This window comes from Aquarana catesbeiana, linkage group LG10, assembly GCF_042186555.1.
Source record: "Aquarana catesbeiana isolate 2022-GZ linkage group LG10, ASM4218655v1, whole genome shotgun sequence".
NCBI classification, from domain to species: Eukaryota; Metazoa; Chordata; class Amphibia; order Anura; family Ranidae; genus Aquarana; species Aquarana catesbeiana.
The window spans coordinates 33,069,522-33,095,090 of NC_133333.1; the positions used below are offsets into that span (position 1 = coordinate 33,069,522).

General features: G+C 45.5%; 1 protein-coding gene across 1 annotated transcript in view; it reads left to right on the forward strand.

Annotated features, from left to right (window-relative positions):
* LOC141110014 (phospholipase A2 inhibitor gamma subunit B-like) overlaps positions 1-24,771 on the forward strand; it is a 32,516-nt gene extending 7,745 nt beyond the window's left edge. Inside the window, exons 3-5 of the mRNA XM_073601261.1 lie at positions 6,891-7,040; positions 10,029-10,175; positions 24,207-24,771. Coding sequence (XP_073457362.1) covers positions 6,891-7,040; positions 10,029-10,175; positions 24,207-24,340 — 431 coding nt within the window. The 3' untranslated portion in view covers positions 24,341-24,771. The remainder of the gene's footprint in view (positions 1-6,890; positions 7,041-10,028; positions 10,176-24,206) is intronic.
* Positions 24,772-25,569: the final 798 nt, after the last annotated feature.

Consider the following 25,569-nt stretch of genomic DNA (forward strand, 5'->3'; position numbering starts at 1 on the left):
ATTTTCATGCTAAAAAAGTTGCTGTGATCTGTGTAGATGGGGATACCCAGGAGTATCCTATAGCCACTGTTCACTTTAAAATTGACTTAGGTACAGTGACCCATCCGGTCAGACTTCTGCCCCACTTGGTGCACGAGGCCATCATTGGTAGGGATTTCCCTAAGTTTTGGGAACTGTGGGATTGTCCCAACTCGGTCAAAGTAACTGACTCAGTGGCAGAGCCAGAACTCTTGACCAGCACCAACAATGTGGGTTCAGGAGACTCCTCTCAGGATTCCCTGGGTTTTCCTTTCTCAGTTATGGCACGAGAACTGGAGGAGCCTGAGGAAGTCCTCACAACCAGTGAAGGTGGACAGCCGTCTGCTGACTCTGAGGATACATTAGAGTTTGCTGACCTTAATGTGCACAAGGAAAACTTTGGTACCGAGCAGAGAAAAGACCCTACTCTTGCCAGGGCCTGGGAAAATGTAATAGTGATTAACGATGTACCTGTCGAACCAGGGGACAGGCCTTGTTTTCCTTATTTCAGCAGCAATGAGGATTTACTATATTGTGTCTATAAAAAGAATGATGAAATTGTTGAACAGTTGGTGGTCCCTAAGCCATACAGACGGGTGGTGTTGGAACTTGACCATGGACACTTGCTAGGAGGTCATTTAGGGGTTGAGATAACCACTGAAAGGGTGTTACACAGGTTTCACAGAAAGATATTGAGAATTATTGTCAATCCTGTCCTGTGTGTCAGATGTTAGCCTCACTACCCCACTTCCGAAGTCCTTTAGTGCCCTTGCCCATTATTGAAGTGCCCTTTGAGAGGATTGCCATGAACCTTGTGGGTACACTCCCCAAGTCTGCCCGGGGTCACCTGCATATCCTTGTAATCATAGATTATGCTACCCATTACCCCCAGGCAGTTCCCTAATGCACCACATCTGCTAAGAACATTGCCAAAGAGCTGTTCATGGTGTTCAGTAATGTTGGCATCCATAAGGAGGTCCTTACGGACCAGGGCACACCATTTATAACTAGGGAGCTGTGCAAGTTATTTATGGTGATGCAGTTGCGAACCTCTGTGTACCACCCTCAAACTGATGGCTTGGTGGAACGCTTCAATAAAATATTAAAGAGCATGTTAAAAAAGGTTGTTGACAAGGATGGGAAAAACTGGGACTTTCTGATTCCATACTTGATGTTTGCCATCAGGGAGATTCCCCAGTCTTTTACGGGGTACTCCCCATTTGAGTTGCTTTATGGGAGACACCCTCAGGGACTCTTAGACATAGCCAAGGAAACCAGGGGGAGCAGACACCCCACTAAAGTGTCATTGAGCATATCACTCAAATGCAGGACAGGATTGCAGCAATCTTGCCTATGGTAAAAAAACACTTACTGCAGGCCCAAGCAGCCCAACAGAGAATATACAACAGGGGGGCCCAACCCCGTGTTTTCTCACCTGGTGACAGGGTCCTGGTGTTGGTTCCCACTGTTGAAAGCAAGTTCCTGGCTAAGTGGCAAGGTCCCTTCAAAGTAATTGAAAGAGTTGGGGAGGTCAATTGCAAAGTATATCAACCAGATAAAAGGAAGCCCGAACAGATTTACCACATAAACCTGTTAAAGCCCTGGAAGGATTGACCAGCATTAACTGCGAGGTCCCTCCAGGTAACGTCTAAGGGTACTGAGTCCCCTATGATCCCTTAGGTCACGATTCCAAACACCCTGTTGTATTCCCAAAAACAGGAAGCTAGAGAGTTCCTGATAAGGCATATAGAGAAATTTTCAGTTACCTGGCATGACTTCAGCAGTTCAGCATGATATAGTTACTGAACCTGGGGTCCGTGTCAAGCTCAAATCCTACCGATTTCCTGAAGCTAGAAGAAAGGACATCAGTGATGAAGTTAAAAGGATTTTGGAGCTAGATGTCATTGAGGAGTCCAAAAGTGACTAGTCTAGCCCCATTGTGTTAGTCACAAAACCGGATGGCACGTGGAGGTTCTGTAACAACTTCAGAAAGCTTAATGCAGTGACAAAGTTTGACACATACCCAATGCCCAGGGTAGATTAACTTATAGACTGACTTGGCAAGGCCCGCTATCTGACCACTTTGGACTTGACAAAAGGTTATTGGCAAATATCCCTGACTGATAGCGCCAAAGTGAAGACTGCATTTGTGACCCCGGAGGGTTCCTTTCAATATAAAAAAAATGCCTTTTGGGTTGCAAAATGCCCCTGCGACATTTCAGAGGGCCATGGACCGGACTCTAAGACCCCACAAACGGTATGTAGCAGCCTATCTAGACAACATAGTGGTACATAGCACTGACTGGGAGTCTCACCCCATGTCCAGGCTGTCCTTGATTCCCGATTCAAAGAAGGTTTTACAGCAAATCCAAAAAAATGTGTCATTGGTTTAGAGGAAGCCAGGTATTTGGGCTACACTATTGGCCGTGGAATCATAAAACCTCCAGTGAATAAAACAGAAGCCATCCAGGAGTGGCACGTGCTGCAAACAAAAAGTCTTGAAGAAGGCTCTTTGTGCAAGATTTTTTGGTTCAGATGGATGCGTCTGATGTAGGTATCGGAGCAGTATTGTCACAAGTACACAATGGGGAAGAACACCCTGTGGTGTACCTAAGCAGAAAGCTCAATGACCATGAGAAAAGTATGCAGTCATCGAAAAGGAATGTTTAGCCATAAAGTGGGCTGTCGCTGCACTCAGGTACTATTTGTTAGGGCGCCAGTTTAAGTTAATAACTGACCATGCTTCCCTGAAATGGATGGCCCAAAAGAAGGAGACAAATAGACGGGTGAATTGGTGGTTTTTGGCTCTACAGGATTACTCCTTCACTGTAAAACACAGGCCAGGCGTTGAGATGGGGAATGTAGATGACCTGTCCCTAGGTTTGCCACATCATCCCTTTAATCCTGGACACACATTAATAACACAGATTCTGTGGCTGATTAAGGTGGTAATTAAACTCACTTGGTGCCTTATCTGCATTAAATCAGCCTCAGAACCTGTTTAATTAATATGTGTCCTGGATTAAAGGGATAATGTGGCAACCTCACCTGTCCCGTGTTCACTCCTGTTGGGCCACAGGTGTTCCAACCCCGCGGTTGAAACAAGGGGGAGAATATGTAGCAAAGCGTCCCAGAGAGAGCCAGGAAAAGTCCTGTTCGGGGGTTTATACGCCTCCCAGGCTCCTCTCATAAACCTTCAGGGATCTTTGATCCACAATCCAGTTCGGACCTTGGTCCTCTCCCCCAGGCCAATTTAAACTCACCTGTGACAGACAGCCAGTGCTCTCTGCCTGGGAAACACAGACAACACTGGTCTGTGAGAGCAAAAGGTTGGTAAAAAGTTGTTAAGCTGTATCTGTGGAAGCTGACAAGCTGTAGGCTTGCTCAGCCTGGTAGTTAGGGCCTTTATATATTGTGTAGTTAGTGTCGAGACACGGCTAGATTTTTGTTTGACTATTTTTGTTCTGTTTGTTTTCTGAAACACTGTACAGCACTTGTATATAGACTGTATATATCACCAATAAACACCGCACTGTTTGTCACTACCTCCCTGTATTTGGTATCTGCCTAAAATGCAGTCACCCTCTCTTGCTCACTCCTTTGATGACTTATGGGATGCAGTAGAGAAGATCCCATGAATACAATGAATGTTCACCACTCATTCCAAGCAAATAGATGTGAAGGGGGGAAAGGAGAAGTTTGGCGACTCATGGAAAATGTAACAAGGAGACATTAAACTACCATAATTACATTTAAAAATTTCTTTGATGATCCTCCGATCTTTTACGATAAATCAATACCTTCACCTGTTGATAATTATCCAACAATCAACCACCAATTCACCAATTAATCAATCCTATTGTGTTTTTTATTACGTTTATGTACTTTGGGGTTTATTTATAAAAAAATAGGCACAGCAATTTGCCCTAGGAAAGTGCACATACATTCGGTCTTTGCGAATGGGGCAAAAAATGTAATGTTGAATATGATTTGCGATTTATATTCAATATGATTTTGGACTTTCTATATCTACATTTTGCTGGCTTCTTTGGTTTAATATTAGCACGGCCTTTGATGATTTTATGCTTTCAAAAATAAATGTTGTTAGGCTATATCCACTATTGACTGAATGTTTTCTATTGATTTAATACAGTGCACTGGCCACTAGATGGTGCTAAGTATCATAAAGAAAATTCCTTTACTACCTAGCTCCATCTGTTGTCCAAATGCAGTATTTCAATTTTAAAACAATAAAAAACCTTCACTGAACACAGGAAACAACCTAACAACATTAATTTTTTCCCCCGTCCCATATACTGAATGTATATGCACTTTAAAGAGGTTATAAAAAAAAAAGAAAAGAAACCCTGCAAGACAAAGGCATAATGAGCTAGTATGCATCGCATACTAGCTCATTATGAAACACTTACCTCAGAACAACGCCCTGAATTTGCATTGGCACTCCAAGTACACAGCCGACATCTTCCACCAGAGTTACTTCCAGGTTCGCGGCTCTGATTGGAAGGAGCCACGATGACGTCATGCATGAGACCCGCCGATCACAGTGCGGCTACTGAAAATATGGCACTAGTGGTCCATTTTTTCAGTGCGCATGCGCCAATAATGTCGGCAGCATCGCATATACTGAATATCTCCTAAACTGTGCAAGTTTTTTATCATGAGTGTGACATTATGGCGGACAGATCGGACACTTTTGGCGCTATTTTGGGGCCATTAACATTTAAACAGCGATCAGTGCGATTAAAAATGCATTGATTACTGTGTAAATATGACTGGCAGTGAAGGGGTTAACCACTAGGGTGCGCTGTAGGGGTTAAGTGTGTCCTAGGGAGTGATTCTAACTGTGGGGGGGGGCTATGTGTGACACGACTCTGATCACCGCTTCCCATTACAGGGAGCTGTGATCAGTGTCCTGTCACTAGGCAGAACAGGGAAATGCTTGTTCTTCCTCTCCGTGAGATGATCGCGGGTATCCCTGCGGACATCGACCCGCGATCACACTCACGGAGCTCACGGCGGGTGCGCCCACAGGCCGCCTCTTAAAGGGCAACGTACAGGTATATGCTAATTAGGTTAATATGCTTGTACGTGCCCTTCTGCCAACGTATATTGGCAAGTGGTTAATATACAAATTTTTCATCAACAGACCTAAGCCTCGTACACACGGTCGGATTTTTCCGACGGGAATTGTGTGATGACAGGCTCTTGGCGGAAAATCCGACCATGTGTACGCTCCATCAGACAATTGTTGTTGGATTTTCCGTGGACAAATGTTGGATAGCAGGCTTTAAAATTTTGGGCGGACAAATGTCTGTTGTCGGATTTACACAAGTCCATCGGACAAAAGTCCAAAGTACAAACACACATGCTCGGAAGCAAGGTCGAGCCAGAAGCGATCAGTCTTGTAAACTAGCGTTCGTAATGGAGAATTAACATTTGTGATGCGGCAAATTATGAAATCTCCAAATGCAGCGCATAATTCTCTTCTTCTTTAATGGGATAATAATGAAGCTGCTTTGCTGGTGATACTGATGGAGTTATTGCAAACTAATTTTCAAAGGCTTTTTTTTTTCTAATGATATCAAGAATAATATTATTATGCTTATTATTTTTTTTTTTTTTTGGGTGCAAGTTACCACATCACCATTATCCTGTAGTTTATAAAAAGATCAAAGATACAGCTATGTTGGTGTCCCTTGTCAATGTTACATTGTATTTTTTAAAATATAACTGCCTACTCCCAAACTATCATTTGAAGTAAAACACATATCCAAGTATTATTCTCCACAATTTTTTTTATTGTGCATTAAAAAAAAGAAAACAAATAAAATTAGACATGCTATCTGCCAATAGAACTTAACCAAAAAGTACATTCTATGCATCCAAAAATATAGAAAATATACCAAATCAAATCATTATTATTCAACCAAAAATAAAATAAAAGCCTCATGCATGTGTCCTGCTTCTTAATATAGGGGATCAACAATGCCAAGAGTTGGTGAAAGCAGGGGTCAGTCATCCAGAGATAATTCCGAAAATCATCTGGATTATTCTCCTGGAGCTCCCGCAGCAAAGGCATATGACATAATTGGTCATAATTAATAAAGCATCCAATTTTTGGTCCAAGAAATCCTCCTCCTCCTGTTCCTGGACTGGACTTGGGTCAAAGCAATAACTCCAAGGCCAATAATAAATAACACGTTATCTCCTCCGATTCCGCAACATGGCTGTTTGATGAACGGCCGCTCAGAAACAAACTGAAAAGTGCGAAATGAAAAACGCAAAATGAAAAGCGCGAATCAATACTCACCAAACTTCTACTAACACGAAATTAGCAGAAGGAGCCCAAAGGGTGGCGCTAAAGAGCTTAAAAACCACGTAGTACATCACTACGCTTATGTTTATTGGCCGACAATTGTGTGCCGTTTGTATGCAAGACAAGTTTGGGGCAAAAGTCCGAGGTTTTGTCTGCGGAAAATCCGATCGTGTGTACGAGGCTTAAGTGTTGTAGGCGTTGTGACTAGAACACGGTAGTTTGCATTTATGCATTAGCATTCAGTTCTTTGATATTAATGCTTTCTGATATGAAATAATACGGTAAATGATATTTGTATGTTCTGGTATTAGCTGTGTGGTCATTTCCTGCTGTCTGTACACTTTTCTCTCTTTTTCTGTATTTGTGCTTGAAGAAGCACCCACCTAATTATGTGAATCAGCAATGGTTGCAATTAAAATTATAAAAAGGACTCACAGTATAATTTTAAAAATAAAATAAAGGTTAACGATCAAAATAGAAAACAAATCTTCACATTTCTCTCAATAATACTAACCTATATGTCTTACTTACCTAGGACCTCTTACCCTTTACCAGAGCTCAAAAGGATGTCAAAGGGGCAAGGATTTGTGTGCAAGTAACTACGATATGGCCATGGGGGCCATTGAGGCGCATAGCAGAGTTAAGTGCTGTGAGGGAGACAACTGCAATACTGAGTCACCACAAAGTAAGTTGGGGGGGGGGATAATGGGAATCGGACAAAACCATTTTAACCACTTCAATACCGGGCACTTTTAACACCCCCCCACCCCCACCCCCCTCCTGCCCAGGCCAATTTTCAGCTTTGAGCGCTGTCACATTTTGAATGACAATTGCGCTGTCATGCAAAACTGTACGCAAACAACATTTTTATAATTTTTTTTTAAAACAGATAGAGCTTTCCTTTGGTGGTATTTGATCACCACTTAGTTTTAATTTTTTTGCTAAACAAATGAAAAAAAGGCTGAAAATGTTGAAAAAAAATTTCTCCTTCACTGATGGGCACTGGTGAGGCTGCACTGATGGATACTTATGAGGTGGCACTGATGGGCCCTGATAGGCAGCATTTATATGCAGCACTGATGGGCACTGATAGGTGGCGCTGATGGGCAGCCTTTATGGGCACTGATAGGCAATGATGGGTAGGCACTGACAGGCATCACTGATGGGCACTGAAAGGCAGCACTGATGGGCATGGGTGGTCATCACTGGTGGGCATTGCTAGTGGGGCTGCACTGATAATCATTGCAATGATTATCAGCACCAACCCCCCCTGTCAGGAGAGCCACTTCCTGCTCTACTCATATGCTGTCAGTGAGAGTAGAGGAATGCCGATAACCGGCACTTCCTATTTACACTTTGATCAGATGTGATTGGACAGAGCTGATCACATGGTAAAGAGCCTACGTCATAATGCTCTTTACCGTGATTGGAGATGCAGTGTATCCTAGCGACACACCGCACCGCCAATCGCCACACTGCTCATGAGCGGCATGTTGTGACGGACATCATATAACGTCTAGTCACAACAATTAAACCACTGCCCGGCCATCATTTTGCTATAGGTCGGGTGGGATGTGGTTAAAGGGGATCTAAATCAAATGAGCTATTAGCCCAGAAAATTAGCATTTTGAATTTGACAGATTCAACGACCATTGGTTTCAACAGGGTTCGACATCCAAATTTCTTTGAAGTTTGCCAAACCCTGCTCGAACTGAACCCAGGGCAGTTTGGCTAATTACTAGAGGTGATAGAAAGTGGAAGGAAGTCTCTCCAAAGTTTGGGGAAATCCCCTCTTAGATATCATTGGAAGATCACTTCCCATTGGAAGATTTCCCTGTTCTCCTGTTCCAGTGAGAACCATAAATGTTTGGATTTCCCATCACTTTCTGTCCTCATGACAATAGTCACCAGAGTAAGTAAATCTATCCAGTAGGGACAGAGACAGCGGTAGAAACCTGACAGTTCTAATTCTTCCACACATTAAATTATTCAAAATTAAAAGTATAACTAAAGGCAAAACTTTTGTTTTTGTTTTGGATAGAGTGGAGAGGGATTCGAAAACCCACTAGATTTTTATTGCTGTCTGTGTCTCCTATTAGTGAGATTCACCCTCTCTATCTGTCCTGTTTACCGTTATTGGTGAAAGAGAAAGTAAAAGATAATCCTAAATTTTGGGTTGTCCCCAGAAAAGTAATAGGGGGGGGGGGCAATGTATTCCATTATTTTGCAGGGATTTCCTCTTACTTTCTATTTGGCTTTGGGACAGGAAGTGAAGGGAAATCTACCCAATGGGACTATAGTTTTGCCTATAGTTCTACTTGAAGTTTTGTATTTAGATACATGTGTACTGTTTGTTGTAACAATGATGTATTTAAGGGAATAAATGCTGTCCTGACATTGGTGCGCCAAATGCACAGTTGCTGTAGGCCATATGACCTAATGTCAGCATTGGGTCTCTTTGTTACAGAAGGGGGTTGAGTTATTGGTGATGGTAATTCATAACTTTGGCCTCCCATAAAAAAAATAAATAAATAAAAAATAGCTGCAGCACCTTATTCTAAATCCATCTGCAGATTTCGCCCTCTGCAAATTCCCACAAAATATATGTTGATTCTGCCAGTGAATTCTACCTAATGCGGCTACCTGTGATGGGGTGGCAACAATGCTGCACTGCTCCTGAATTTAAAGCAGAATTGCCACTCATGTGAGATATGCCTGATTGGACTACAATGGCAAGTGAGGGAAGAAGAGATAACCCCTGTGGGAAATCTTGGGGCTCTCCGAAAATGAGTAGGCTTTCCCCAGCTGGGGATCTTCCTTCCTCGTGGGCTGAGCCATAGAGACAGAAGATGTTAAGCACCCCAGAAGCAAGGCAAGAGGGGACATCACTAGACTCATGTGTTGGAACATGTTGGTTGACAGTGATTTATACCAAAGTTGTTTGACTCCCCTTGTTGTTTTGTAAAGAATATAAGAAAGGCCTTCTGGATGGGCTCACCTTATTCCTATCCTTCCAGAGGAGTTTCAGAAGGTGTCTGTAATTTTACATTGCTGACTGGAATGTTGTAAGAGTTGGGATACAGAAACTACCTCCGGGAGTGTGTGCTCACATTAGCACAAGTTGGGCCCGAAACTGGCTAATGGTGCCCAGGAAGCTAAACATTGTACCATTTACTTTGCCCCGTCTACACTGTCATACAGGAGCCTCTGCTTGTACTTTAAGGTGCGAGCAAGTTTGGGCAAAGATAAATCTTGGAGGACACTTGTTCCAAATCCAGTAATGGCAACCAGGAGTCAAAGCTTTATCTATGGCAACATTTCAAAACAGCTAGACAAAATAGGAAGATCCGATCAGATACGATTCTGTTATACTCCAAGGCTGCAAGAATTAAAAAATGATCCTTGCCCATAATTTACCTTATGTTAAAACCTTGTATCTCTAGACAAAACTTTTTTTTAAATAGAGTAGAAATGGTCAGGAACATTGTCAAGATTTTTTTAATTATTTAGGAGAAAAAAATTCTAGTGCTTTTGAAATGCTTGAGAACAATGTGGTATTATCTGAGATTTTCAGAAAATATATCTTTTTTGCCCTTTATACTATTCATATAAAATATATTTGCTGTTAAGAGATTGCATACTTTATAGTACCCTATATATTCTGTCCTCATAGTTGTGATCCCAGATAACTTGAAGGAGAATGGGGTGGAGTGTCCGGCGTGTGCTGAGAAGGGAAAGAGCTGCACATCAGAGAAGATCCACAAATGCACAGGAAATCTGGATCAATGCTTTAGTCTCATTGGTGGAATCTATAATGGAAGTAAGAAGTCACCTTCAATTATTCATTAGATTGTGTTAATACTAATAATGGATGAGCAAAATTGAGAGCTTTTCTTTTTTTATGTCCCCAAAATATGGGTGGAAGTTGTGTGATTTTGGCATAATTTCACTATATTGGTGAGATTCATTCTTGCCCAAGGCGAAGGTGAAATTGAAGGGGGATCGCATGCCGATCACCTACTAGCATCTTTCTTTTAACACAGCTAAGCAATTAAAATATTTTCTATGCTTTCTAAATGTACTATGGCTTACAATACAAAAATACAATATTAAATCCAGCACTAACAATCTAGCACAATCCTGCCACTACACATTCTAGTATTCATATCTCTAGTTTACACAAATCAAATACCCCACTTCTGGTACCAAATATTTTATCACAGTTAAAGTGATTGTAAAGGTTTGTTTGTTTAAAAAAAAAAAATAACAAACATGTTATACTTGCCTGCTCTGTGCAAGGGTTTTGCACAGAGCAGCCCCGATCCACCTCTTCTGGGGTGCCCCGATGGTGCTCCTGGCCCCTCCTCTTTATCGGGTGCCCCCATGGAGAGCTGCTTGTCTGTTTCCATTGACACAGACAGCAGGACTCAGCCCGCCCCACGCTCTCGTGTCACTGGATTTGATAGACAGCAGCAGGGGCCAATGGCTCCTTCTGCTATCAATCCAATAAAGACAGAGACAGCGGCTGGAGCAGCTCGGCTCATGCTCGTCGCTGAAACGAGCAGGTTAAGGTAAGAAAGGGGGGGGGCTCTGGGGGGCAGTTGCAGCACAGAAGGTTTTTCACCTAAATGCAGAGAATGCATTAAGGTGAAAAACCTTGAGACTTTACATCCCCTTTAAGCGGTAGTTTTACATTTTTGGGGTTGTATTCAAGATGTGCAAAGAGAGATCACACATATACTTATAAGTATAATATAACAAATATGACAATATTAGAAAATATAACAAGAATACTTACCGAAAGATGCTGTCCACTATGACTCCCCCCATTTTGTATGGCATAGCACAGATGATCAGAATCAGACATATGCATGAGGCGAGCCAATTATTACAAGTATTAGCTGTAGTATATACATGTCAAGTTGGCAGGATTTAACCAATCGTAAACAACATTGCCTTCTATGGAATACAGCACATTCCAAAAAGGGAGTTGGAGGGCTGGCTTGTCCATATAGTCATTTTACAATGACATTCCTATAGCATGAAGTTATCTAAGGTAACTAGATATTTTGAGGCAACTTTAATAAGGAAATATGACATATGCAATTTCCCTATCAGAGTGCAATGGGCTTCAAATGGCTCCTCACAACGTTTCTTTCGGGTATTTTGCCTGGTAGGTTCTCAATGTAAGCTTCCCTCCCTATGTTGAGGGCATGTATCCCTGGTGAACAAAAATAATCTCAATTTGGAATTTAGTTTTGATAGTCATAAGGATGCCATCAATTTTTTAGATCTTACCTGTGCAGCTCAGCAGGGCCGGTCCTAGACGGGGTGCACGGGGTGCAGTGCACCCGAGCGCCAGAGAGGTGGGGGCGCTGAAGCGCCAGAGTGCTCCCCTCCCTCCTCCTCCTCCTCTTGTTTGTGTCCAGCGGCGCCTCTCTGCCGGTGTTCTAAGAAGAAAGGCGCCGCTGTATTAACTGCTCAAGCCGGAGATGAGAAGGGAGGCAGAGCGGCTGGTCTCTGTGTGGAGAGAGACCAGCCGTGAGTGATGTCGCGCGCGGGGGGAGGGGGGGAGGAGCGGTCCGTGCTGACACATTCTCCTCCTCTCTGTGTCTCTCACTCCTGCTGCCTGCTGTGTACACTTCTCTTCTCCACCCGGGCGGCGCGGCTGCACACTGTCCTCTCCTCTCCAGCTGCCGCCCAGGTGTTTTTATGTACTGTACCCTAATGGAGGGGGGGGGGGGTCTGTACTAATGGAGAAGGGGGGTCTGCCCTGGGGGGTCATTACTAATAGAGGGGGGTCTGTACTAATGGAGGGAGGGTCTGTCCTGGGGGGTCTGTAGTAATGGAGGGAGGGTCTGTCCTGGGGGGTCTGTAGTAATGGAGGGGGGGTCTGTCCTGGGGGGTCTGTAGTAATGGAGGGAGGGTCTGTCCTGGGGGGTCTGTAGTAATGGAGGGAGGGTCTGTCCTGGGGGGTCTGTAGTAATGGAGAGGGGGTCTGTCCTGGGGGGTCTGTAGTAATGGAGAGGGGGTCTGTCCTGGGGGGTCTGTAGTAATGGAGGGGGGTCTGTCCTGGGGGGTCTGTACTAATGGAGGGGGGGTCTGTACTAATAGAGGGGTGTCTGTCCTGGGGGGGGTCTATACTAATGGAGGGGGGTCTGTCCTGGGGGGTCTGTACTAATGGAGGGGGGTCTGTCCTGGGGGGGTCTATACTAATGGAGGGGGGTCTGTCCTGGGGGGTCTGTAGTAATGGAGGCGGGGTCTGTCCTGGGGGGTCTGTACTAATGGAGGGGGGTCTGTCCTGGGGGGTCTATACTAATTGAGGGGGGTCTGTCTTGGGGGGTCTGTACTAATGGGGGGTCTGTACTAATGGAGGGGGGTCTGTCCTGGGGGGTCTGTACTAATTGAGGGGGGGTCTGTACTAATGGGGGGTCTGTACTAATAGAGGGGGGTCTGTACTAATGAAGGAGGGGTCTGTCCTGGGGGGTCTGTACTAATGGAGGGGGGTCTGTACTAATGGAGGTGGGGGTCTGTCCCGGGGGGTCTGTACTAATGGAGGGGGGTCTGTCCTGGGGGGGCCTGTACTAATGCAGGGGGGTCTGTCCTGGGGGGGTCTGTACTAATGGAGGGGGGGTTTCCTGGGGGGGGGTCTGTACTGAGGAAGGTCTGTACTGAGGGAGGGGTTTATACTTAGTGCGGGTTCTTCACTGATGGAGGGGGTCTATACTTAGTGGAGGGGGGTCTGTACTGAGGGGCGACTATAGTTGGTGGAAGGGGGAGTGACCCCAACCCTAGTGATGCCAATGCAGCTGCGGGCTCTTCTTTCCCCCCTCTCCCCCCTCCCTCTCCCCCCTCCCTCTCCCTCTCGCGCACGCTGCTGTACTAGTGAGCAGCGCTTGCCAGCACAGCTGCCCACTATGTATCTTCCCCCGCCTTCATATGCCCAGGGAAGAAACAGAATAGAAAAAGGAGCAGAGAAGAGGATTGTGGGACATGTAGTCCTGAGGACTGGCAGCCCCACTGTAACACGGAAACTGGAGCTCACACAGCATGCTCAGCTGAATGGGAGAGAGAGAGCCAGGAGTCCGGGAAAGCTTTCAGGGAAGTACACCCAGGACTCCAGAGGGAGAGGACATTGCTGAGGGAACCCCATCAGAGAGAGAACACCGCTGCCCTGCGCCACCAGAGGGAAAGCCACACAGCCTAGCACCATCCCTGGTGGAGAAAGGAATGGAGTCATTGTCAGAATACAGATCTGGGTGCTATCCAGCGGAGTCACCATGGGCAATTCAGAGTGAGCTGACTCCTGATCAGAGGAACCGTTGCTGTATCGCTGGGTCAGGTGAGAGGGTCCATTGGCCATTATTTACTAACGTCCATAGGAAATGCAGTCTCTGACCATCTCCTGTACTATGTCTGCAGTCTCTGACCATCACCTGTATTATGTCTGCAGTCTCTGATCATCTCCTGTACTATGTCTGCAGTCTCTGATCATCTCCTGTACTATGTCTGCAGTCTCTGATCATCTCCTGTACTATGTCTGCAGTCTCTGACCATCTCCTGTAATATGTCTGCAGTCTCTGATCATCTCCTGTATTATGTCTGCAGTCTCTGACCATCACCTGTATTATGTCTGCAGTCTCTGATCATCTCCTGTATTATGTTTGCAGTCTCTGATCATCTCCTGTACTATGTCTGCAGTCTCTGATCATCTCCTGTACTGTGTCTGCAGTCTCTGATCATCTCTTATATCCTGTCTGCAGTCTCTGATCATCTCCTGTAGTATGTCTGCAGTCTCTGATCATCTCCTGTAGTATGTCTGCAGTCTCTGATCATCTCCTGTACTATGTCTGCAGTCTCTGACCATCTCCTGTACTATGTCTACAGTCTCTGATCATCTCCTGTACTATGTCTGCAGTCTCTGATCATCTCTTATATCCTGTCTGCAGTCTCTGACCATCTCCTGTACTATGTCTACAGTCTCTGATCATCTCCTGTACTATGTCTGCAGTCTCTGATCATCTCCTGTACTATGTCTGCAGTCTCTGATCATCTCTTATATTCTGTCTGCAGTCTCTGACCATCTCCTGTACTATGTCTGCAGTCTCTGATCATCTCCTGTACTATGTCTGCAGTCTTTGATCATCTACTGTACTATGTCTGCAGTCTCTGGCCATCTCCTGTAATATGTCTGCAGTCTCTGATCATCTCCTGTACTATGTCTGCAGTCTCTGATCATCTCCTGTACTATGTCTGCAGTCTCTGATCATCTCCTGTATTATGTCTGCAGTCTCTGATCATCTCCTGTATTATGTCTGCAGTCTCTGATCATCTCCTGTACTATGTCTGCAGTCTCTAATCATCCCCTGTATTATGTCTGCAGTCTCTGATCATCTCCTGTACTATGTCTGCAGTCTCTGATCATCTCATGTACTATGTCTGCAGTCTCTGATCATCTCCTGTACTATGTCTGCAGTCTCTGATCATCTCCTATACTATGTCTGCAGTCTCTGATCATCTCATGTACTATGTCTGCAGTCTCTGATCATCTCCTGTACTATGTCTGCAGTCTCTGATCATCTCCTGTATTATGTCTGCAGTCTCTGATCATCTCCTGTAGTATGTCTGCAGTCTTTGATCATCTCCTGTAGTATGTCTGCAGTCTCCGATCATCTCCTGTACTATGTCTGCAGTCTCTGATCATCTCCTGTATTATGTCTGCAGTCTCTGATCATCTCCTGTACTATGTCTGCAGTCTCTGATCATCTCCTGTACTATGTCTGCAGTCTCTGATCATCTCCTGTACTATGTCTGCAGTCTCTGATCATCTCCTGTATTATGTCTGCAGTCTCTGATCATCTCCTGTACTATGTCTGAAGTCTTTGCTCATCTCTTATATCCTGTCTGCAGTCTCTGATCATCTCCTGTACTATGTCTGCAGTCTCTGATCATCTCCTGTACTATGTCTGCAGTCTCTGATCATCTCCTGTACTATGTCTGCAGTCTCTGACCATCTCTTATATCCTGTCTGCAGTCTCTGATCATCTTCTGTACTATGTCTGCAGTCTCTGATCATCTCCTGTACTATGTCTGCAGTCTCTGATCATCTCTTATATCCTGTCTGCAGTCTCTGACCATCTCCTGTACTATGTCTGCAGTCTCTGATCATCTCCTGTAGTATGTCTGCAGTCTCTGATCATCTCCTGTACTATGTCTGCAGTCTCTGATCATCTCCTGTATTATGTCTGCAGTCTCTGACCATCTCCTGTACCATGTCTGCAGTCTCTGATCATCTCTTGTATCCTGTCTGCAGTCTCTGACCATCTCCTGTATTATATCTGCAGTCTCTGATCATCTCCTGTACTATGTCTGGAGTCTCTGACCATCTCCTGTATTATATCTGCAGTCTCTGATCATCTCCTGTACTATGTCTGCAGTCTCTGACCATCTCCTGTACTATGTCTGGGGGCTCTTTCTAACAGACTCTCTAACAGAAGCCCTCTCTGTGTGCATCAGAGAGACCCCCCTCCAGGTCTCATTAGTGTACTCTCTTCCTGTATTTTCTTTATTAAAAGATCACAGGAGGATCCCAGGGTAACAAAGACTTCTTAGGGGAGCATCTCTGTGTTTGAGTCGTTGCCATAGAAACATTTGTAAAGGGGAGGAGTTGGTAAGATGACCACGCCCATGTGGGGGCGCCAAAAATATTTCTGCACCCAGGCGCCGGTGACCCTAGGATCGGCCCTGCAGCTCAGGGCTTGGTTACAACTTGTACCTATCGTAAGGCATGTGCAGGCAATGCCTGGCTACTAGTTGCCACACACCAAACAATCCATTCCGATAGGGGAGTTCACCAGGGCCAGACGTAACTGCTCTACTGAGGAAGGTTTTAACAATGAGTGCAACATTATAGCCTCACAACTTCATTCACGAGATTACGACAAAAGGAATATAGATAGAGCAGCCCGTCTTGCCATGGAGAAAAATAGAATTACCCTCTCCGATAATGCTGGTCGCAAGAAGAGCTAATGGTAATAGTAAGAATTCTAATGACAGGAAAACAAGGTTCAGTTACTTTTGTAACTGCCTTCTCCTTGGCAGGGCCGGTCCTAGACGGGGTGCACGGGGTGCAGTGCACCCGAGCGCTAGAGAGGTGGGGGCGCTGAAGCGCCAGAGTGCTCCCCTCCCTCCTCCTCCTCCTCTTGTTTGTGTCCAGCGGCGCCTCTCTGCCGGTGTTCTAAGAAGAAAGGCGCCGCTGTATTAACTGCTCAAGCCGGAGATGAGAAGGGAGGCAGAGCGGCTGGTCTCTGTGTGGAGAGAGACCAGCCGTGAGTGATGTCGCGCGCGGGGGGAGGGGGGGAGGAGCGGTCCGTGCTGACACATTCTCCTCCTCTCTGTGTCTCTCACTCCTGCTGCCTGCTGTGTACACTTCTCTTCTCCACCCGGGCGGCGCGGCTGCACACTGTCCTCTCCTCTCCAGCTGCCGCCCAGGTGTTTTTATGTACTGTACCCTAATGGAGGGGGGGGGGGTCTGTACTAATGGAGAAGGGGGGTCTGCCCTGGGGGGTCATTACTAATAGAGGGGGGTCTGTACTAATGGAGGGAGGGTCTGTCCTGGGGGGTCTGTAGTAATGGAGGGAGGGTCTGTCCTGGGGGGTCTGTAGTAATGGAGGGGGGGTCTGTCCTGGGGGGTCTGTAGTAATGGAGGGAGGGTCTGTCCTGGGGGGTCTGTAGTAATGGAGGGAGGGTCTGTCCTGGGGGGTCTGTAGTAATGGAGAGGGGGTCTGTCCTGGGGGGTCTGTAGTAATGGAGAGGGGGTCTGTCCTGGGGGGTCTGTAGTAATGGAGGGGGGTCTGTCCTGGGGGGTCTGTACTAATGGAGGGGGGGTCTGTACTAATAGAGGGGTGTCTGTCCTGGGGGGGGTCTATACTAATGGAGGGGGGTCTGTCCTGGGGGGTCTGTACTAATGGAGGGGGGTCTGTCCTGGGGGGGTCTATACTAATGGAGGGGGGTCTGTCCTGGGGGGTCTGTAGTAATGGAGGCGGGGTCTGTCCTGGGGGGTCTGTACTAATGGAGGGGGGTCTGTCCTGGGGGGTCTATACTAATTGAGGGGGGTCTGTCTTGGGGGGTCTGTACTAATGGGGGGTCTGTACTAATGGAGGGGGGTCTGTCCTGGGGGGTCTGTACTAATTGAGGGGGGGTCTGTACTAATGGGGGGTCTGTACTAATAGAGGGGGGTCTGTACTAATGAAGGAGGGGTCTGTCCTGGGGGGTCTGTACTAATGGAGGGGGGTCTGTACTAATGGAGGTGGGGGTCTGTCCCGGGGGGTCTGTACTAATGGAGGGGGGTCTGTCCTGGGGGGGCCTGTACTAATGCAGGGGGGTCTGTCCTGGGGGGGTCTGTACTAATGGAGGGGGGGTTTCCTGGGGGGGGGTCTGTACTGAGGAAGGTCTGTACTGAGGGAGGGGTTTATACTTAGTGCGGGTTCTTCACTGATGGAGGGGGTCTATACTTAGTGGAGGGGGGTCTGTACTGAGGGGCGACTATAGTTGGTGGAAGGGGGAGTGACCCCAACCCTAGTGATGCCAATGCAGCTGCGGGCTCTTCTTTCCCCCCTCTCCCCCCTCCCTCTCCCCCCCTCCCTCTCCCTCTCGCGCACGCTGCTGTACTAGTGAGCAGCGCTTGCCAGCACAGCTGCCCACTATGTATCTTCCCCCGCCTTCATATGCCCAGGGAAGAAACAGAATAGAAAAAGGAGCAGAGAAGAGGATTGTGGGACATGTAGTCCTGAGGACTGGCAGCCCCACTGTAACACGGAAACTGGAGCTCACACAGCATGCTCAGCTGAATGGGAGAGAGAGAGCCAGGAGTCCGGGAAAGCTTTCAGGGAAGTACACCCAGGACTCCAGAGGGAGAGGACATTGCTGAGGGAACCCCATCAGAGAGAGAACACCGCTGCCCTGCACCACCAGAGGGAAAGCCACACAGCCTAGCACCATCCCTGGTGGAGAAAGGAATGGAGTCATTGTCAGAATACAGATCTGGGTGCTATCCAGCGGAGTCACCATGGGCAATTCAGAGTGAGCTGACTCCTGATCAGAGGAACCGTTGCTGTATCGCTGGGTCAGGTGAGAGGGTCCATTGGCCATTATTTACTAACGTCCATAGGAAATGCAGTCTCTGACCATCTCCTGTACTATGTCTGCAGTCTCTGACCATCACCTGTATTATGTCTGCAGTCTCTGATCATCTCCTGTACTATGTCTGCAGTCTCTGATCATCTCCTGTACTATGTCTGCAGTCTCTGATCATCTCCTGTACTATGTCTGCAGTCTCTGACCATCTCCTGTAATATGTCTGCAGTCTCTGATCATCTCCTGTATTATGTCTGCAGTCTCTGACCATCACCTGTATTATGTCTGCAGTCTCTGATCATCTCCTGTATTATGTTTGCAGTCTCTGATCATCTCCTGTACTATGTCTGCAGTCTCTGATCATCTCCTGTACTGTGTCTGCAGTCTCTGATCATCTCTTATATCCTGTCTGCAGTCTCTGATCATCTCCTGTAGTATGTCTGCAGTCTCTGATCATCTCCTGTAGTATGTCTGCAGTCTCTGATCATCTCCTGTACTATGTCTGCAGTCTCTGACCATCTCCTGTACTATGTCTACAGTCTCTGATCATCTCCTGTACTATGTCTGCAGTCTCTGATCATCTCTTATATCCTGTCTGCAGTCTCTGACCATCTCCTGTACTATGTCTACAGTCTCTGATCATCTCCTGTACTATGTCTGCAGTCTCTGATCATCTCCTGTACTATGTCTGCAGTCTCTGATCATCTCTTATATTCTGTCTGCAGTCTCTGACCATCTCCTGTACTATGTCTGCAGTCTCTGATCATCTCCTGTACTATGTCTGCAGTCTTTGATCATCTACTGTACTATGTCTGCAGTCTCTGACCATCTCCTGTAATATGTCTGCAGTCTCTGATCATCTCCTGTACTATGTCTGCAGTCTCTGATCATCTCCTGTACTATGTCTGCAGTCTCTGATCATCTCCTGTATTATGTCTGCAGTCTCTGATCATCTCCTGTATTATGTCTGCAGTCTCTGATCATCTCCTGTACTATGTCTGCAGTCTCTAATCATCTCCTGTATTATGTCTGCAGTCTCTGATCATCTCCTGTACTATGTCTGCAGTCTCTGATCATCTCATGTACTATGTCTGCAGTCTCTGATCATCTCCTGTACTATGTCTGCAGTCTCTGATCATCTCCTATACTATGTCTGCAGTCTCTGATCATCTCATGTACTATGTCTGCAGTCTCTGATCATCTCCTGTACTATGTCTGCAGTCTCTGATCATCTCCTGTATTATGTCTGCAGTCTCTGATCATCTCCTGTAGTATGTCTGCAGTCTTTGATCATCTCCTGTAGTATGTCTGCAGTCTCCGATCATCTCCTGTACTATGTCTGCAGTCTCTGATCATCTCCTGTATTATGTCTGCAGTCTCTGATCATCTCCTGTACTATGTCTGCAGTCTCTGATCATCTCCTGTACTATGTCTGCAGTCTCTGATCATCTCCTGTACTATGTCTGCAGTCTCTGATCATCTCCTGTATTATGTCTGCAGTCTCTGATCATCTCCTGTACTATGTCTGAAGTCTTTGCTCATCTCTTATATCCTGTCTGCAGTCTCTGATCATCTCCTGTACTATGTCTGCAGTCTCTGATCATCTCCTGTACTATGTCTGCAGTCTCTGATCATCTCCTGTACTATGTCTGCAGTCTCTGACCATCTCTTATATCCTGTCTGCAGTCTCTGATCATCTTCTGTACTATGTCTGCAGTCTCTGATCATCTCCTGTACTATGTCTGCAGTCTCTGATCATCTCTTATATCCTGTCTGCAGTCTCTGACCATCTCCTGTACTATGTCTGCAGTCTCTGATCATCTCCTGTAGTATGTCTGCAGTCTCTGATCATCTCCTGTACTATGTCTGCAGTCTCTGATCATCTCCTGTACTATGTCTGCAGTCTCTGACCATCTCTTATATCCTGTCTGCAGTCTCTGATCATCTTCTGTACTATGTCTGCAGTCTCTGATCATCTCCTGTACTATGTCTGCAGTCTCTGATCATCTCTTATATCCTGTCTGCAGTCTCTGACCATCTCCTGTACTATGTCTGCAGTCTCTGATCATCTCCTGTAGTATGTCTGCAGTCTCTGATCATCTCCTGTACTATGTCTGCAGTCTCTGATCATCTCCTGTACTATGTCCCCAGTCTCTGATCATCTCCTGTATTATGTCTGCAGTCTCTGACCATCTCCTGTACCATGTCTGCAGTCTCTGATCATCTCTTGTATCCTGTCTGCAGTCTCTGACCATCTCCTGTATTATATCTGCAGTCTCTGATCATCTCCTGTACTATGTCTGGAGTCTCTGACCATCTCCTGTATTATATCTGCAGTCTCTGATCATCTCCTGTACTATGTCTGCAGTCTCTGACCATCTCCTGTACTATGTCTGGGGGCTCTTTCTAACAGACTCTCTAACAGAAGCCCTCTCTGTGTGCATCAGAGAGACCCCCCTCCAGGTCTCATTAGTGTACTCTCTTCCTGTATTTTCTTTATTAAAAGATCACAGGAGGATCCCAGGGTAACAAAGACTTCTTAGGGGAGCATCTCTGTGTTTGAGTCGTTGCCATAGAAACATTTGTAAAGGGGAGGAGTTGGTAAGATGACCACGCCCATGTGGGGGCGCCAAAAATATTTCTGCACCCAGGCGCCGGTGACCCTAGGATCGGCCCTGCTCCTTGGAATGTAATAAATTAAAAAACATTATAGATAAATATTTACCAATACTTTCCATGGATGGAGATTTGGCACCAATACTTAAGTCAGGCTGTAGGTTTTCAAGCCGCCATGCTAAAACGCCAGGAGACCTTTTGTCCCCAAGTTTGTTTGAGTCACAGCAATACAAAAAAAACTTGGTTGAACACTGTGGGCTCTTACATTTGTGGGAATAACACATACTGTTTCTGTAGTAGACACTCCAGACAACACAAGACAGTAATTTCATGTGCAACAGGATGAGAATTCACGATTCGTGAATATATCAACTGTGGCACTAGCAATTGTGTATATGCTGTGGAATGCGATAAATGTAACAAACAATATGTGGGTTGCACCATGAGACCACTGAACTCGAATCAGCAAACATTTTCATAGTGCATCTTACAGTACTGACAAAGGCCTATCTAATGTGTCTAAGCACTATAGGTATGAACCTAACAGCAATATGGCACCCTTCTCGTACTCAGGCTTGGAAAGAGTTAACCTATCCTCACGTGGGGGGGACATCCACCGTGCACTTCTTTCACGCTGTATGGGGCACAGGTCACGCTGCATTGGGCACAGGTCACGTTGTATGGGGCACAGGTCACATTGTATGGGGCACAGGTCACATTGTATGGGGCACAGGTCATGCTGTATGGGGCACAGGTCATGCTGTATGGGGCACAGGTCACGCTGCATTGGGCACAGGTCACGCTGCATTGGGCACAGGTCACGCTGTATGGGGCAAGGTCACGCTGTATGGGGCACAGGTCACGCTGTATGAGGCACGGGTCACATTGTATGGGGCACAGGTCACGCTGCATTGGGCACAGGTCATGCTGTATGGGGCACAGGTCACGCTGCATTGGGCACAGGTCATGCTGTATGGGGCACAGGTCATGCTGCATTGTGCACAGGTCATGCTGCATTGGGCACAGGTCACGCTATATGTGGCACAGGTCACGCTGCATTGACACTAGGGCAGCTGTGGGGGGGGGGGGGCTGTTTGCAGGGGGGCCCCATACAACATTTTGCTATGGGGCCCTGCTATTTCTAGTTACTCCCCTGAATATATGTATTTTCTCACATGTCAAGATAGTCTTTGCATGTTTTGTATCTCATGGGTTGTATTATAGCTAGACTCTTTTCTTCTCACTTGTCACCTTTACATCTGTTGACAATTTGTAACCAATCACCTGATTTCAGTGAACACATTGTTGATTGGAGAGGAGCAGTAGTCATGTTATAGTCTTTTATGTATAAATTTTCATGCTTTTCAACATATATAAAGGGTAAATAAACTGCGCTAATCAAATAAACTAATTGGATGAACCAGTCCCAAAGCGGCAATTAATGTGAGATAAGCACAAATAAAAATGAAAAAGAGAAAATTGCGCTAATTACAGTCCAAAAGATTATTATGATCTATGTTAATCCAAATGCTTGAACAACTGAAGATAAGTTCAAGGACCACCCAGTGACTAAATCTCAAAAGAGTGTACCATCACCTTGTGAAAAACATGCTTACCAGATCGTAAGCCGATTAAGCAAGTGGCTTTAACCCAGCCCGGGCTTTTAATTTTGCAAGAAGACACAATAATACGATACTGCGATGTATAGCTGCAAGCCTCTTAGCATAGGTTGGTGTTGATTCCACAAATCATAATTTCATATCAACCAAAAAAGAGAAAAAAGTGCACCATAGCGTAATATTGTCAAAAATAATGAATAAATGTACAATATATGAAGTTGCACTTACAGTGTGAAAAACAAAAAATGCACGGACAGAAAACCACCCAGTGGATGAATCACAATTGAGCGTACCGCCACCACACAGAGGGCCTCCTTACCAGATGCCAAACCAAAAAAGCAGATGTCCCTTTAAGAAAATAAATCCTCGGCTGGAAACAGACATGCAGCTTGATTGATGGAAAGAAAACTCCCAGCAGAGAACCAAGTAATCCGTATAACTTGTGGGTATCGGTTCGTATTAACCCAAAGAGAGGATACAATACACCATAGCGTAATATCAAAACTTAGTTTAATATAATAAAAAAAAGCATGCACTTACAAACAACCGTTAAAATCTTGCATATAAATACGAAGCCGGCCGGCTACAATACAAAAGCTCCCGTTCTCCTCAACGAGACGGCGTGGTGATGTCAGCACGTACCTCCTCACACGCGTTTAGTATCCCCCATTGATAATGTTAGTTAAGATGAAACGCGTCTGAGGAGGTACGTGCTGACGTCACCACGCGTTGCTAAGAGGCTTGCAACTATACATCGCAGTATCATATTATTGTTTTTCACAAGGTGATGGTACACTCTTTTGTGATTTAGTCACTGGGTGGTCGTTGAACTTATCTTCAGTTGTTCAAGCATTTTCAACATATATGTGTGCTGTGAACAAGGCTTATCGCCGAAACTAGTCTGCTGTTGACTGTACTGTGAAGGCTTTACAATAAATACGCTTGATGTTATGGAGTTGCCGGCTGCTTCTTTTTCTTGATGACCGTATGTTGAGGGCATCTGGCCTGATAAATTCAGGAGGAGGCAACACGTTCATCCTTTTTTTTTTCTGCCCAATTTGCAGGCTCTGGTAATAGTTGTATGGATTTTGGGTGGCCCCCCACAAAAAAAAAAACTGAAAAAAAAAGCATAGAGTCCCCCAAAAAAGACTTGAAGGGTCTAGTATTGAATTTGGCTCTTTTTGCCCCTGGAAAATCTATACATGATCTGAATGATCTGGGGTACATTTTGAAGGGGAAAGGGGGGGGTTTACACTATTTCTGCTCTTTTTTTTACCATTATTTGTGAATTTCAGGCTGATAACTGAATGGGCCAGGTATAGATGGCTTACTGGTTGTTAAGACGCTGATGGTCATTCTGAACTGGAAGCTGTCATATTTATTAGCAGAAGTACTTCTCACTGCAGTTGCAAGTTCAGCTCTGCTAAACACCCATTTGGGTTCAAATAGATCATCACTAATAATAATACCTATAATCTTAGTTGCAGGTGGATTTTCTGATTGGACATTCAAGGGATGTATCAACAAAGAAGTCTGCGATTACATTGAGACCCATGGTGGATTTGATATACCTTATCTTGATAAAAGCTCCAAGTTGCAATGTACTAAAAAATAAGCACTAAAGGCTAAATACTAGAGGAATTCTGATTAAAATAAAATTACCTTACCTCTACTTGTTTCTGATTGTAGAATTATAGGAGTGTGATACTGTTCTATTATCTATACAAGGGAAACAATAAAAGTTTAAGAGTGTGCATGTTTAAAAAAAACTGTGTTTGTAGGGATAAGGTTACGTATGAGTTTAAATAAGGGGTACGTGGCGGTAAGGTTACATATATGGGTGCAGGTTAGTAAAAAGTTGGTCCAGAGGGGCTGTGGTATGGCTGCAGGTGTCCAGAGATTAATATGAGAGTACATCAGTCCAAGCGCTTGGGTAAGGCTTGTGAAGAATTTGAAGTATGGTGCATTGGGGTGTGTAAGTGGCCTTGTGGTAATGTTGTTGGTGATGATGAAGGAGATTCATGAGAATGGTAGAATCAACTTTATTAGCCTAAAGTAGAATTACAGGCTAAAACTATCTAATCTTAAAACTGTTCCCACTCCCCTTCTATCACCTATACCAGTGGTCTCCAAAGTGTGGCCCGGGGGCCAGATATGGCCCTTTACTTGGTTTTATCTGGCCCTTGGGACACATTTAATTCACTGATAACAACAATGGGGCATAATTCCCCCTGCTGACACCAATGAAGGGGTTACATTTCCTCCCAATGGCACCAACGATGGGGCATAATTCCCCTCACTGACACCAATGAAGGGGGAACATTTCCTCCCAATGACACCAACAATGGGGCACAATGATATCATGGATGGGAAACAATTCCTCCCACTTGAACCAATAAGGGGATGCAATTACTCTCTGAAACTAACAATGGGGAATTATTTTTCCCCACTGTCGTTGGGACCTTTTCTACTCCCACTTGCCACAGTGCGTCCCTCCTGAAGTCTGAAGGACAGTAAACTGGCCCTTTGTTTAGAAAGTTTGGAGACTCCTGACCTATACTATCTACCGTATAGAAAGATATAAGAAAGATCTGTATACTTACCTATTCTCAGGGGGCTCCTGTCCAGTCACATGATCGGCTCCCAGCAGTGGCTTCAAGGGAGAAGAGGGAGCACTGACAACAAATGCCCCATTGTAAGCCTGTGGGTGATGAGGACTCCAGTGGCAACCTGTGAAGCTCTGGTGAACTCCATGCCCAAGAGGGTTAAGGTAGTGCTGGAAAATAATGGTGGCCACACAAAATATTGACACTTTGGAACCAACTTGGACATTTTCACTTAGGG